Source organism: Myotis lucifugus, unplaced genomic scaffold (genome assembly GCF_000147115.1).
Source record: "Myotis lucifugus unplaced genomic scaffold, Myoluc2.0 scaffold_342, whole genome shotgun sequence".
Classification (NCBI taxonomy): Eukaryota; Metazoa; Chordata; class Mammalia; order Chiroptera; family Vespertilionidae; genus Myotis; species Myotis lucifugus.
Window position 1 is genome coordinate 222539 of NW_005871390.1, and position 16157 is coordinate 238695.

Genomic DNA, 16157 nt, shown 5'->3' on the forward strand with positions numbered 1-16157 from the left:
CACCACCCCGTCTCCAGGCATCACCCTGCACTCTCCACAGCTCCGTCATCAGCCCACAGACACGGAGCTTGCTAAGGACACTGATGACACTCTAACTGCCGATCTCAGAAGTCGCTTCTGCTGTATTCTTCCTGACCTCTCCTTGGCCTTTGACACTAGGCATCACCCTCCCGACGCCATGATGCTGCATGCCCATCCACACCTCTGTCTTCCAGCTCCGGCCTGTGTGTGCCCAGTCACCTCCCAGGTGCCCTAGACCCTCAGACTCTATGTGCCCCAAGGACTTTATCCTCTTATCTAATACCCCCCATCCTGCTGCCGCCGCCATGGTGGCTCCACCTCCTACCCTGTCACCCTGATGGGAAAACTGGGAGACATTTCCAGCTCCCTGCTCTCAGTCCCACACTCATCTAGTCCTGCCCCTTCTACATCAGAAACATTTCTTGCACCATCCCCCTATTCCCATCCCCATGGCCACTGCCCTGGCCATGACTAACCCTTCCTGCCTGGACCATGGCTCCTGCCTCCTCCTGACTCTCTGGACTTCTAGTCTCACCCCCCTGTTGATCACTAGAGGAACCAGCCTCTGAGCCTCCCAGTCCAAATCCACCCCTCTGGCACAGCTCTGACCACACAGTCTCTGTCTTCTCCTGCACAACAGCCCTTCAAGGGTCGGAACTAGAGAACTCCTACTCATCCTTCAATGCCCTAATACCAGTGTCCCCTCCTCCAGGAAGATTTCCCCCTTGGAGCTCTGGTGCCTCACTCTGGGCTCTTCCAGGTCCCGGTTCTGACTGTATGGGGGGGAGGGCGGTAAAGGGGTGTTTATGTCCAATTCTACCTCCTTCAACCTAGGAGCCCCTTGAGGGCGGGGTCTAGGAAACGCCTACTCCTTCCTCAGGGCCCCAGCTGCTTTGCCCCTCCTCCAGGAAGCACTCCCAGCCCAGGAGGCCCTGCACTCACCGCAGGTTGGTTTTCTGCACGGAGAAGCAGTACTCGTTGATGCCGGTGGTGGGCATACGGCTGCGAAGCACATCCTGGGCGGTGGGGATGTAGCCCTCCTCGGTGATGCGCTCCAGGTGCGACAGGTAGCTGGGGAGCAGGGAGCCCTGAGCCTGGCCCCGCAGACTTCCTTGGCTTCTCAGCCCACCCCCAGGGCCCCGTGAGGACCCTGATAGGAGAGAGCCCCCCACGAGGGGCCAGGATCTCTGGCGTCTGCGGGAGCCCCAGGAGCACCACCCTGAGGCCATGGGAGCCCTGGGAGAAGCAGCTTCACCCCTAAAGCAGCGTGACCCCAAGGATGGTGTGACCCCGAGAACAGCAGCGCTGCAGAGGGGTGTCACCTTGGGGGCTGTCACCAGGAGTGACACCACCCCGGGCATCCACCATCATCCCTGGGACAGTATCACCATGTGATGATAAGCAGTGTCACCCCAGAAGTGGTGTCCCCTGGGGCAGATTCACCCTAGCAGCTGTGTCACCCCACCAATGACATCACCCCCAAAACAGGGTCACTCCAGGGACAATGTCACCCCAGAGACAATGTCATCCCAAAACAACCTCACCCCAGGAACAACGTCAACCATCGCACAGCCAGCGGATGCCCAACAGCCAGTCCCCGGGCGGGGGGGAGTCGGCCCCCTGGGACCCGCTCTGTGCAGGTGCAATCCTGGCACTGGGTCTCCGCTGGCTGCCTCTCCAACCTGCAGCTGTGCCCAACGCGCCCCCCGCCCCGCACCCTGCGCCCCGCGCCCGCCGCCGTGACCCCAGACTCACTACACTGCGGAGTCCAGCAGGTGGAACTCGCGCCGGCGCTCGTAGCAGGCCCGGATGCCAGCGTCGCTCCACAGCCACTGCATGGCCACGGCGTAGCGCTTCTCAAAGGTGTTCACTTTGTAGGGGTCCTGGCTCATGACCAGGCTGGCATAGTTCTGGAGGGAAGGACGAGGCAGGTCAGTGCAGCCTCCTGACATCCCAGCCAGGCCCTCCCCTCCTTTCTCCGCTGCTTCTCCTTCCCACCTGTGCGCACCCTGCCCCTCCCCACCGCCATCGGGCGCTCCTTCATGCATTTGCCCACGGAGGGAGCGTGGCGTCAATGTGCTGCCCCAGTACCAGGGCAGCAGAGAAACGAGCTCAGAGACCATGGCCCGGTGTGCACTGAGGCCTCTTACCCGCGGGGCTCCCCCTTCCGCACAGGCACTGGTTTCCCTGACTTCCAAGGAGACAAGTCCCTTACCGATGCCCCCAGTTTACGGATTAGGCTACTGAGGCACGAGAAGCACCTGGCCCAGGTCTCTCCCTGAGGGAGGGCACGTGACAGCCCCAGGGGTGGGGACGGGGGAAGGCCTGGGGGTGTGAGCATAACCCTGCAGAGGATCAATGAGACGGCTCGCGGCCTGTTATGGCCGGGTTTTGTCCACCACCCATGTCCTCCACACATTCCTAAGTGTAAGTCCTAACCCGGAGGACCGCAGGCTGTGACTGTCTTTGGAGATGGGGGTCTTTACAGAGGTGATCCAGTTCCAATTGGGTCATTAGGGTGGGTCCTGGTCTGATCTATGACCGGTGTCCTTACAGGAAGAGAATAAGGACAACCATGTGAGGACACGGAGAGAAGAAGCCACCTGCCAGCCAAGGAGAGAAGCCTCAGGAGAAACAAGCCCCACCAACACCTTCACCTCAGGCGTCCAGCCTCCAGAGTGTGAAAGAGTAAATGTCTGACGTATAAGCTCCCCAGACGGTGGCGCTTGGTGATGGCAGCCTGAGCAAACTAATACACAGCCTGAAAACGCATTAACTTCAAAGTTTTAAAAAGATGATTAAGAATTTTAAAAGTAAAAATTAAGAGACACATCCTTCTAAAAATTCAGAGTAAAATTTATGTTCAGTGAAGGCCCTGAATAGTCCTTAATGTGATTGGAAGGAAGTGAATATGGGTCCTTCGCTCTTAAAACAACAGGAGACTGGGAACGAGACAACGAGGCCCACTCACGCCATTTCTAATTAACACATGAAAAAGAAATAAAAGGTCGGGTTTGCAATGGGAGAAATTACATGTGGTTATGCACAGACGACACGGCTTTGTGTAGAAAATCCAAAATAGTCTGTAGATAAACTATTAGAATAAACAAGTGAACTTAACGGGGTCCCCAAATGAAAGATCAATAAATGAAAATCAGATATGTGTCTATATACTAACCACTAACTAGTGGAAAATTTTAAGAATTTAAATCACATTTATAGTAGCATCAAGAGCTAGAAAATACCTAGGAATAATCTAACAATAGATGTGAAAGTAAGAAAGCACTTATATCCAGAATATACAAATTATAGAATTTGCTATAAATCAGGAAAGAAAAAACTGAGGAATTGTACTTTTTTAAGTGGGGAAAAAGATAGGCAAAAGATTTGAACAGCTGCTTCACAAAAAAGAGCATCCAAGTGTCCAACAAACATATGAAAAGGTGCACGAGCTCATCATTCATCAGAGCAATGGAAATCAAAACCACAATGAGCCCAGCTGGCGCGGCTCGGTGGTTAAGCATCAACCTATGAACCAGGAGGTTATGGTTCGATTCCTGGTCAGGGCACAAGCTTGGGTTGCAGGCTCCGATTTCCAGCGTGGGGTGTGCGAGAGGCAGCCGATCTATGATTCTCTCTCATCATTGATGTTTCTACCTCTCTCTCCCTTCCTCTCTGAAATCAATAAAAATATATTTAAAACAAAAACAAGAACCACAATGAAATGCCACCAAGCACCCACGAGAATGGCTTAAATCAGCGGTTCTCAACCTGTGGGTCTCGACCCCTTTTGGGGTCGAACGACCCTTTCACAGGGGTTGCCTAAGACCATCGGAAAACACATATATAATTACATATTGTTTTTGTGATTAATCACTATGCTTTAATTATGTTCAATTTGTAACAATGAAATTGGGGGTCACCACAACATGAGGAACTATATTAAAGGGTCGTGGCATTGGGAAGGTTGAGAACCACTGGCTTAAATGAAGCGACGGCAACATCAAGTGTTGCTAGGACAGGGAGCAACCGGAGCTCTGCTGGGGGGGGCGTGCGATTTGCTACAATTACTTGGAAAACAGTGTCTTCTACGTGTTCCTTCTAGGTAGACACCCAACAGAAATATGCAAATGACCCAAAGGTCAGCAACATTAGAATGGACAAATAAATTGACCGTGGCCCCCAAAAGATAAATGAATCACAGACATACGGCACCAGAAGACAGACGTAAACGATCATTCCAGAAAATTCGAGAATTTAAAAAATAGGCAGCTCATACATGGCGATGAAAGATGAGACGTGGTTATCCTCAGGGGGAGCCCCTGTCCCATCTCTAAACTGGGGTGATCGCTGAAAGGGGTTGTTGTGAAGATTAAATAATCATATCACCACTCACACGACTGAGCCCAGACTGCATTCCAGGCACTGTTTTGAGAGCTTTCAGCACCTTTAATTGATCACATCCTCACTCACATCAGCCCTGTGAGGTAGGAACCACAGCCTCCAGTCCCTCTTCCAACGTCCTTGGACCACTTCATATTCACAAACCAGATGCTTCCAGGTTTTAGAAAGGGAATGTGACCTCACCCCCATTCGCATGGCCATTATGAAAAACAACCACACCGAAAACGGCACGTGTGGGTGAGGATGTGGGGAAATGGGGACCCCATGCACTGTGGTGGGAATTCAAAGTGATGTGGCCACTATGGAAAACAGTATAGAGGTTCCTCAAAAACTTAAAAATAGAATCACCATATGATCCAGCAATTCTACTTCTAGGAGTTCATTCCAAAAACTGGGAAGCATATCTCGAAAAGATATGAGCACTCCCGTGTTCATGGCAGCACTATTCTCAATAGCCAAAATGTAGAAAAAACCCAGATGAATGAATAAGAAAATGTGGTCCTTGGGGGGGGCGGGGGGTAAGAGATCAACCGAAGGACTTGTATGTATGCGTATAAGCATAACCAATGGACACAAGACACTGGGGGGGAGGGGAGGCTGGGGGAATGTCAAGGGGGGGAAAGGAGACATATGTAATACTCTTTGTAATGCTTTAAGCAATAAAACAAAACTTAAAAAAAAAAAGAAAATGTGGTCCATAAGTGGAATAGTATTCAGTCTTTAAAAAGAAGGAAATTCTTGCCCTAGCTGGTTTAGCTCAGTGGATAGAGGGTCCCAGGTTCCATTCTGGTCAAGGGCACATGCCCGGGTTGCGGGCTCGATCCCCAGTAGGGGGCATGCAGGAGGCAGCCGATCAATGATTCTCATCATTGATGTTTCTATCTCTCTATCCCTTCCCCTTCCTCTCTGAAATCAATAAAACTATATTTTTTTAAAAAGAAAAAGGAAATTCTTGTCCAGTATATGGTCATCTAACCACTATTCTGTATATCTAAAACGAATACAAAATAATATTGAATGTAACTGCAAAACTGAAAAATAAAATAAAAGCCCAGCTGGTGTAGCTCAATGGTTGAGCATCGACCTATGAACCAGGAGGTCATGGTTTGACTCCCAGTAGGGAGCGTGCAGGAGGCAGCCCATCAATGATTCTCTCTCATTATTGATGTTTCTCTCTCTCCCTCTCACTATCTGAAATCAATAAAAATATTTTTAAAATAAAATAAAAATAAGGAAATTCTACAATAGGTGTCCACGTGGATAAACTTTGAGGACCTCATGTTAAATGAGATAAGCCAGCCATGAAAGAAAAATACTACACTACCCCATTACAGGAGGCATCCGGAACAGGCAGACTCAAGGGAACAGGGAGACAGGCTTGGGGAGGGGCCACGTGCAGTCGCTAGTCAGGTAGGATGGCCAGGTTGAGTTTCCCTCAGTAGGACGGATCGTTCTAGAGCTCTGAGCCCATCCTTCCTCCAGCTAGTACCGAACCTGCACTTAAAATCTGAGAGGGTAGATCTCATGTTGAGTGTTCTTACCACAATACAGTAATGTGTGTTCTTAAAAAGGGGGTGTGATGCATGAATGGCACAGCAGCCTTTCCCTGCAGTCATCAGTCCATTGTATTAATATTTCCACAGGGGAACGGCCATTGGTTCAGGATTCCCACGCCCAAGGGGCCCAAGGGGTCCAAGGGATGAGCTCTGGGGATGCATGGGGGACATGTGAGGGGGGGCTGGTGGGGACCCGCCCCCCTGTGGCACCCACGCGGCAGCCCCAGGACGCTCACCTTGCTCTCAGGCCTGCTGAAGGGGATCTGCAGCTGGTCCATGGCCTCGATCATGGCCCGCATGGACGCGAAGATGTTCTGGTAGACAAGCGGCCGGAAGCCCTTGCGGTCCTCCTCCGAGTAGCCAGTCCCGTGGATGATGCGCATCTGCTTGATGAACGTGCTCTTCCCGCTCTCACCTGGGCCTGCGGACACGAGCCATCGCTCAGTCTCAACCCGGACTTCCTGCGTTCAAACCCCTGGGCCCAGGCCACACTATGACCTTGGTGAGCGTCCACCGCTTCTGCCTCAGTCTCCCTGCCTGTGCACCATGGATCTCCATAGGCCCTGCCTGCGCGTTCAGTGTGAGGGGCTCCTGGGAGGGTCTGCAAACGTGGCCCTCGGGCTACATCCAGACACAGCCTGTCTGTGCACAGCTGGGGAGTTTTTACAGTTTGTATGTTTTTTTCTGTTTCTGATACTTTTTATGGTTCTGGTTGTTTTTTGGGGGGGGGAGTAAAATATATTTTATTGATTTTTTACAGAGAGGAAGGGAGAGAGATAGAGAGGCAGAAACATCGATGAGAGAGAAACATCGATCAGCTGCCTCCTGCACACCTCCTACTGGGGATGTGCCCGCAACCCAGGTACATGCCCTTGACCGGAATCGAACCTGGGATCCTTCAGTCCACAGGCCGACGCTCTATCCACTGAGCCAAACCAGTTTTGGCTATGGTTCTGGTTTTTACCTTGAAAGGAATCAAAAGAAAATTGTCTCATATCCTGTGAAAATTATATGAAATTCAGGTTTCAGTGTCTATCAATAAAGTTTTATTGGCACACGACCACACCCATGTGTGATTGAATAGTCTATGGCTGTTTTCTCCCTGTAGACCACAGACAACCAGGAGGCCCTGTGAGGCTGGAGGGGAGTGAAGGGAGGAGGTGATAGAGCAGTGGTTCTCAACCTGTGGGTCGCGACCCCTTTAGGGGTCGAACGACCCTTTCACAGGGGTCGCCTAAGACCATCGGAAAACACATATATAATTACATAGTTTTTGTGATTAATCACTATGCTTTAATTATGTTCCATTTGTAACAATGAAAATACATCCTGCATATCAGATATTTACATGACTATTCATAACAGTAGCAAAATTACAGTTATGAAGTAGCAACGAAAGTAATTTTATGGTTGGGGGTCACCACAACATGAGGAACTGTATTAAAGGGTCGCGGCATTACTAGGTTGAGAACCACTGTGATGGAAGGGACAGGGCAGGTCATGCAGGGCCTTGGGGGAGGACTTGGGCTTTTACCCCAGGGAGGTGGGATTCCTGGAGGGCTGAGGACAGAGGGACGGACGTGACTCAGGTGCTCATATGCGCCCTCTGATGGCTGCGGTGGAGGAGGACAGGCTGAGGGGTACCAGGGCTGAGAGGCACCGGGATGGGGTGGATCCAGGAGCTGGTGAGATGTTTGGGAGACAGAATCAACAGTCCTAGCCTTGCTATGAACCAGAACGGGGAGAGGGGCCCTTCCGGGGCCAGCTGCAGAGCCGACAGGGCCAAGTGCAAGATGAAAACCTCAGGACCCTTCGGAGTGAGGGCACTGGGGGCCGCCCAGGCTGTTCACACACAAAGCCAGCCCTGGGCTTGTGGTATCAATTCTGGAATCTTCAAGGGCCCCGGACCAGAAGCTCCAAGACCAAGGTTCCGCTCCCGGCTGTCTGAGCTCCAGAGCCTCCCTCTCTCTCCGTGCCTCTGTTTTCTGTCTGTAAAATGGGTGTGACGGCCAGGTGGGAGGTGCAAGCCCGGAAGGCTCCTCCAGTATCTGGTCAACCTGCGTGGCTCCTGGGGGACACAGGTGTGGGGGCTTTCCAGGGACTAAAGGGGGGACTGCAGCAGGAGGAACTGGAAAAGCAGCAAAAAGGGAAGGGGTGGCCTGGTGGAGCCAAGAAAGAGGAAATGGGAACAGAGGGGGGAGCAGGGAGGAGGGTGGAGAGTGTCGGAGGCAGGAGAAGGAGGGGGCTGCCTTGCATCAGCCCCCAGGGTATCCTGTCCCTGCCCCCCACCCCCGCCAGGACATCTGAGGGTGACAAGGGCAGGTCGGAGGTGGCACCGGGTGTTATAAGTCCACGGGAATCGGGGCCTAAGAAAAAGAGACGCTGTTGTGTTGCCATATAGGACGTTAGTGGGGGAAGCGGGAAAGCTGGCAGCGGTGAGCCAGGTGTGCCCTGCTGACAGCAGTGCCCCTCGCTCATCGCCAGCTTTGTTCATGGTCCTGGGGAGTCTCTGCTTTGTGGTGAGACTCAAATCCCCTGGAGTCTTCAGGGGTAAGAAGGCTCCAGGTCTGCAAGCTACAAACAGTTCAGAAAACAATGACTATGTGCCTATTAACTCTATAGTAAAGAAATGACAGCTGTAACCATGCATCCAATAAATCATACGTGTACATACACTTCCATGTAGCACATACATGCTATATATTTGGGGGAGGAGAATAAAGGGAATGCGGTCCAATGCTAACATTTACAGTCCTGGCCAGCTAGCTCCGCTGGTTAGAGCATCGCCAGGATGGGCCCAGGTCGCAGGTTCAATCCCCGGTCAGGCCACATACAAAAAGCAACCAATGAATACGTACTGGTAAGTAAGCGGAACGACAAATCAATGTTTTTTTCTCTCTCTCTCCCCCTGCCCCTCTCTCTCTAAAATCAATAAATTAAAAAGAAAAAACTGTTGTAGAAGAAGCCAGGCACAACGTTCCTATAAGTCGGAACGCATTTTAAAACAAGCTAAGAAGGGAAAAAATGGGGCTGCAGGTCTATAAGAGCTGAATGTGAGGGAAGCTGCTTAGGAGTAGAGGGCACCCTGTGTGCTATCTTTAAACTTTCCTGTAGATCTAAAATTACTCCCAAATAAAAAGTTTTCTTTAAGAGAAACACACACCAAGGCACCTCACAGGTCCCACAGGCCCCTAATCTGGAGCTCTCCAAGCCGGGGCCGTGTGTCTCGGATTCTGGAATTCCTTGACTTTCAGGAAGAGGACACGTCAAGCTCACTAAATAGTCCGGAAGTGAAATATCTGGACGTCGCGGTCAGCGATAGAAACCCCCGGCCTCGCTTCCCATTGAGAAACCTGGGGAACCTCCAGGCTTCAGAAGTTTGGCATCAGGGGTGGCAGCAGTGGCTGGGCGCTGAGAGCTGAGGGCATGAGGCACCATCTCACCTGAGCCTCCCTTTCTTTGCTGTTAATCCTCACCCGAGGATATTTCCCCATAGATTTGTAGAGAGAGTGGAAGGAAAAGAGGGAGCGGGGAGAGAGGGAGAGACAAAAAAAAGAGAAGCATTGCCCTAACCAGTTTGGCTCCGTGGATAGAGCATCCACCTGCGGACTGAAGGGTCCCAGGTTCGATTCCGGTCAAGGGCATGTACCTTGGTTGCGGGCACATCCCCAGTAGGGAGTGTGCGCAGGCAGCTGATCGATGTTTCTCTCTCATCGATGTTTCTAACTCTCTATCCCTTTCCCTTCCTCTCTGTAAAAATCAATAAAATATATTTAAAAAGGAAAAGAGAAACATCGATTTAAGACAGACACACCAATTGGTTGCCTCCCACAGGCACCCCCGATCTGGGCAGGGATCAAATCTGCAACGCAGGTACATGCCCTTGACCAGGGACGCGAACCCTCGAACCTTTGGTACGTGGGTGGGTGCTCTAACCATTGAGCACACTGGCCATGGCTGGACCCCAAGGTAGGGAAACTGAATCCCAGATGTGTTGAGGGGACTGCCTTGGGTCAAACCCAGTTCTGTCGGAGTCCAGAGCTCACGGGCTTTTAAATGATCACACCAGCAGCTCCAAATGTGCTGCCTCAATGATGACAATTATAACAGCAGTTGGCATCATCTTCATCGTCACAGTGGGCATGACTTAATTCTTGGCATCTGCCAGGACAGGGACAAGGCGCCCTGTGCGTGCCCTCGGTCAGTCCTCCTAAGGTCCCTGCTGCGTGTCCATTGACAGAGGAGACGCGGGGCTCAGAGAGGTGGCCCGCCTTCCCCGGGGTCACACAGCTGGCGGAGCAGCGGAGCACGAAAGTCAGGCCCTGTGGGCCCTTCAGCCACAGAAAGGGACAGGCCAGCCCGGGGGGTCAGGTGACATCGACAGACCTGTTAAGTGACCTTTCTACAGACACTCACAAGCTGGACGCCCTCCGGGTGCTGCCCCCTCTGACCTCTCGGCTGCCTTCCAACCCTCAGCCCTCGGGCCTCCTCCCAAAGTAGAGAACCCAGGTCTCAGGAAGCAACAGTTGACACCATTGCAATGCACTGATTTTTCTTTCCTTCTCATCTCTTCTGTTTTATTGAAGAAAAAAAAAAAAACTCTGGTCTCTGCCCACAACATGGATTTTGTGACTCATGAATGGATCACGCCTGAATTCTGAAGAACTCACTCCCCGGCTGGAACCCCTCTTGGCAGCTCATGCCAGTCCTGAAGCCACGAAGGCCCTGGAACGTCTCCAGCCCGGCTCCTGGTCTGCCTCAGGAAACCCCCGCGTGGGGCCGGGGGCTGTGGGGGCAGCTGCATCCACCTGGCGGGGCCTCGCCGCCCAGACGGGAAGTGATACTTCCCCCTGGGATGGACGAGGAAGCGGAACCCAGCAGCTGCCCGGAGGAGCGGGCCAAGCTCCAGGGCATCACGAGACAGCATGTGGCTCCTGCCAGAGGGAAGGCAGTCCCGGACTCCCCCGCCCGGGAAATGGGGTTCCTGGGGTACAGGAGCCAGTCTGGGCAGCAGGGAGTGGGGGGCAGACTGGCCACTGGCCCCGACCAATGCTGCCACGGCCCTGGGCCTCGGTTTCCCTGTCTGTCACTGGGGTTCTGTGGCTTCTCTCTCCTGAGGCACGTTCACAGGAAGGGCAAACACACGGACTTGGAACTGGAATTCTGGGCTCTGCTCTGGCTGTGTGACCTTGGGCAAGTCCCTTCACCTCCCTGGTCCTTGGTGTCCCCATCTGGGGCTATGGACAGAGCTGGCTTCATTCTGTTCCCCTCCCCAACGTGGTGATCACTTCCTGTCATGGACAGACAATTTTCCCCTCCCACCCTGTAGCCCCTGGCCTTCATCCTCAAAAGGATCAGCAAACCTTCAGGAAAAAAGAACTTCTTTTCAAGAAGGGAGGGAGGTGTGGAGGCGGCCTCAGGGCAGGGATGGATGGGGTGGTCGAAACCAGCCCACAAGGCAACATCAGTGCTTGGGGACACACACAGCCTCCTCTCCCTGCCCCTTCCCCACACCAGCAGAAGGGGCGCCCTGATTTGGGGCTGGCTGTGCAGTGGTCAGAGTGGTGTCGGGCAAGGGACCTTCCCCACTCCAGGAAGATGGTCCAGCTCTGGGGCAAACTGCCCCTGAATCGGGACTGACTGACTCATTCATTCAGTTGTTCACTCATTTACAAAGCGTGCACCAGGCACCTACTATACGTCAGGCTCATTGTCCTCTGGGCTAGTTGCTGGGGGCTCAGGAGTGAATGAGACAGACACGGTCCCCACTCTTGCACTGGAGGAGGCAGACCATAAACAGGTAAACACTGAAGAGTGTCAGTGAGTGAAAAGTCAAGCCGAGGATGGAGAGGGATGAGGCTGCCCGTGTAGCCACGGAATTCAGGGAAAACTTCTCTGGGGAGGTAAGAGTTGAGCTGGGACCTTGCTTGAGTGACAGTGCCAGCCGTGCAAAGGCTGGGGTGACACTGAGAGCTCTTGGCAGGAGGAACAGCAAGTGCAAAGGTCCTGGGGTTCAGATAAATGAACTTGAAATGTACAAGGAAAGATCACTAACATCGGTAAAGGCCTAGACATGAAAAAGGACTAAAAACGAAGAGTTAAAGAAGGGCCCTAGCCAGTTTGGCTCAGTAGATAGTGCGCTGGCCTGCAGACTGAAGGGTCCCAAGTTCTATTCCGGTCAAGGGCACAAACCTCGGTTGCAAGCTCAATCCCCCGCCCTGGTTGGGGTGTGTGCAGGAGGCAACCACTCTGTGTCTCTCTCACTTCGATGTTTCTCTCTCTCCATCCCTTCCACTCTCTCTAAAAATCAATGGAAAAATATCCTCAAGTGAGGATTAACAAACAAACAAACAAACAAAAGAATTAAAGAATGGCATCACTTGGAGCCTACACACGCAAAAAGGACGATAAGGGAATGTTGTAAACAATGTTATGCCCATAAACTTAACAATTTTAAAGAAATCAACAAATTCTTTGAAAGACACCAATAACTAAAGCTTACTCAAGAATAGATAACTTAAATAGCCCTATTTATTAAAAATAATAAATAATATATGAATATGTCACCTCTATTATTAATATAATGATAGCCTATCTATGAAGAAAATAAAATAGAAATAGCTATTAAGGCAATTAAATTCTTAATTAAAAACTTTTCAGGCTCAGACAGCTCATTGATGATTTTACCAAATGTTTAAGGAAGACATGAAATATTCAATGAAGAGCAAAGAAGCCAGGTGTCTGCAGCTGGAACATGCTGGCCAGTAAGCAGAGCTGGGGTTGGAGGGGTCAGGGGGCCGGAGTTTGCGTTCTATGCCATGTCAGATCTTCTTGGAGAAATGAATGAGGGGGTGGGGTAACTAGTTCAGCAAGAGAGAGCAATGTTAGAAGTTGGAAGGTCCCTCAGTTAAGGTGTAATTCCTAGGGGTCCAGTGCTCCCACCCACTCTCTCTCCTCTCTCCGGTCCTCAGGGCTTCCCACTGAGCAAGGGAAGAGAGAGGGGACTGGAGCCTCCCAGGCAGATGTGACTTCAGGACCTTCCCCAGCCCCCACCCAGAGTTCAGGGAGTCCTGGGAGACCCTCCGAGGCCCGCATCCCTGGGGCCGTACACAGGGCAAAGTGGTTAGGGGAGTGGACACGTGGACACAACAAGACTTGAGGCTTCAGAGGTCACAATCTACTGCCTTTCCAGTCACCCCGACTCCCTCATCTGGTTTAATTTTCCTCCTCAATCTTCTAGCTGCTGGGAACTATTTTATCTGCTTATTAGTTTATGGGCTTAATGTCTCTCTCCCTCATGAGAAGATGAGGTCCATGGAGGCTGGGACAACTCCCATATCTTTTGCTGCTGTGTCTCCAGGAGTTACTTAATAGATCTTGATCGTTTGAATGAACCAATCGATCAATCACAATGAAGTGGCAACGCTCCGCCCACAAAACTCATGCTAGCCAACCTGCAGAACTGGGGTCCAGCCCTCCCAGCTGGTGGTGTGGCAGCGAGAGAGGAACTGGGGGGCCGTGGGGAACGGTGACAGAGGGAGAGGCCAGGGCGCACTGGCCCGGGCGGGCGGGCGGCAGACCTGAGCTCATGGCTCCCTTCCCATGACACAGCCGGTAGGGCGTGCTGGGCCTGCCAGGCCATCCCGTGGGGCCACCTCCGTTCTTGCAGATGCTCCGCAAGATGGCTGGACCCATGTTTGGACAAGGAACCGGGGTTCTCTGTGCCTCAGTCTTCCCATCTGGCGAATGGGTTCCCAGGTTCTCCCACCCCGAAGGCCAGGACCCTTTCCTCCAGCCCTCTTCCCTCTGCCCGCTCGCCAGGCCCTGGACTCACCCAGAAGCAGCAGCTTCAGCTCCCCTCGGTCCCGCTTCTTCTGCTCCAGGAGGATCTTGTTGATCTCCTGGTCGATCCGGGCGGCCGTCTTCTCCTCCTCCGTCAGGCACCAGGGGCAGCAGTGCCAGGTCAGCGACCGGGCCATGATGCGGGGGCCTCAGAAGGCACAAGGCAACATGGCCCCGGCCCCCTGGGGGAGGGGACCCCCACCCTGACGGCTCCAGGAAGGGCTCCCGGCAGCCAAGCGTGAAGCGGCTGCCCTCTTCTTGGGGGTCACCCCCCTGGGGACCCCCGGCTTCCTGGCCTCAGGCACCCAGGCAGCCCAGCTCGGAGAGGCCTGAGTGCCGGGCACAGGGCAGTGGGGGAGGAGGAGGAGCAGGAGAGGGGGTGCGGAGGCTCAGGGCTCCCCGCCCATCTCCAGACCTGCCCAGCCCGGCCTAACAGGTTGACTGTGGCAGCCAGGAGAGGTGGGTGCCCCTGGGGAGGGCGGGGCGGGGCGGCTGGGGAAGGGCTCCACGCAGTCTGGGTCCCAGCAGTTGTCTGGGCCCTCCTTCCTCATTCTGGAGAAGGGGTGGACCCCATCCTTTCTGGGCCCCTGACCCCGCCCTCGCCTCCCCCCAGGCCCAGCCTGCACGCCCGCTCTGAGCCAATTAGGAGCCACCCTCGAAGCCCGACCGCGAAGGCAGGGCGGCACCTACTGTTGGAAGTGCTGGCCTGTGCGGGCTTGTCTCACGTGCGCCTCACCCCAGAGCTCCGCGGACGGATGCGCACACCGAGGCACAGACCATGATGGGGCCAGACAGGGCCCGCAAAGCAGGCTCTCACCCGTGGGCCTCCAGGGCTACCCACGAACCAGGCAGCTTTGCGGAGAGCCATTCATCGTCTGGCAAACACTGAGCGAGCACCTACTGTGTGCCAGGCATTCTACTAGTAGGTGCTGCCGAAAACAAAATGCCCAAATCCCGGACCCCTCTGCCTAACATGCTAGTTAGAGACAAGTAAGGAAAGACTCTTTTTTTCTTTTTTTTGAGAGAGAGAGAGAGAGAATGAGAGAGAGAGAGAGAGAGAGAGAGAGAGAGAGAGAGAGAGAGAGAGAGAAACATCCGTTGGTTGCCTCCCGCACAAGCCCCGACTGGACCGGGGATCAAACCTGCAACCTAAGTATGTGCCCCGACTGGGAATCGAACCTGCAACCTTTAGGTGTCCAACCGACTGACACCCGGCCAGGGCAGGAAAGACATTTTGAACAAATATTCAAGCCTGTTGGATGGCAATACATTCTGAGCAGAAAATAAAGTGGGAACGGGAGCTGGGAGCTGTTAGGGGCTTGAGCTGCTTTACACAGGGAGTCAGGGAAGGTCACCCGGACCAGGCGGCATCGGACGCCAGAAGGAGCCGACGATCCGCAGCCCGGGCACAGGCGGTCGGGTGGGGGCAGCCTCTGGGCAGGGCCCTGCCCTGACTCCCTCAGCCGGCAGGACCCTCGAAGGAGGACGAGGACACAGGGTGACATAGGGCTGCTTCCTGACTCACAGCAAAGGGGGGATCGCAATTTGTCTCCAATCCAGCAGATCTTGGCTGTTTCTGGGTGCAGAGTCCCCTTTGAGAGGTTCTTGAAAGTGCTAGAAAGTTCTGGAACACCACTCCCCTGGAGATACGCACAGTTCAGGGGCCTCTGGACCCTTCGCAGGTGGTTCTGTCAAGGCTCAGAGAGGGTGAGTCCTGAGGCCCCACAGCAGCGACTGCTGCCCCTCCCCCAGCCCCAACCGTGGAGAAGGTGCGGTTTTCTTTGCTGTTGAATCATAATGAATGGCAGATGGGAAGTTTCATAAGGCCCCCACCCCACCCCACTACACCCCACCCCGCCCCATTTTACACAAGTCAGGGGGCTGTGGGAGGCAGGCACTGAGCATCTCCTCCCCCCCCCTGTTGTTTTGAATCCCAATATGAAATGCAGAAGTGCTGGTTTAAACACACTACGATCTGGATAAAGCAGAATTTACTGGCATAAAATAGATGGTACATCCAATGTTCGGCAGAAAGGTGAAGATGACACCTTACACAAATTACTTTTGTGATGTTCTGGAAGCTTGATGATATCAAAGGCAAAAACAATTGGTGCTAGTATGAACTGAAACCTGAACTGCCCCAATCCTGACTATTTTATAATTCCACAAAACAGTAATTTCTCATTCAAACCCTAATCAGTCACCATTAACGCTTTATTAACCAGGTGCCCCAAAAAATATTTCGCTTGAAGCCATGCTCGAACACACCACTCCAATTCTGGAAAATTACAGCCCCCCCCGTTTCACTTTGGCAGATAGAAGGTCACCTCACCC

At 53.1% G+C, this 16157-nt stretch overlaps 1 protein-coding gene across 1 annotated transcript in view; it reads right to left on the bottom strand.

Annotated features, from left to right (window-relative positions):
• The window catches only part of GNA15 (G protein subunit alpha 15), a 22355-nt gene extending 8009 nt beyond the window's left edge, over positions 1-14346 (bottom strand). Inside the window, exons 1-5 of the mRNA XM_023764678.1 lie at positions 13816-14346; positions 6218-6402; positions 1777-1931; positions 964-1092; positions 716-794 (exon numbers count right to left, since the gene is read on the bottom strand). Of these exons, the coding sequence (XP_023620446.1) occupies positions 716-794; positions 964-1092; positions 1777-1931; positions 6218-6402; positions 13816-13960 (693 nt within the window). The 5' untranslated portion in view covers positions 13961-14346. The remainder of the gene's footprint in view (positions 1-715; positions 795-963; positions 1093-1776; positions 1932-6217; positions 6403-13815) is intronic.
• Positions 14347-16157: the final 1811 nt, after the last annotated feature.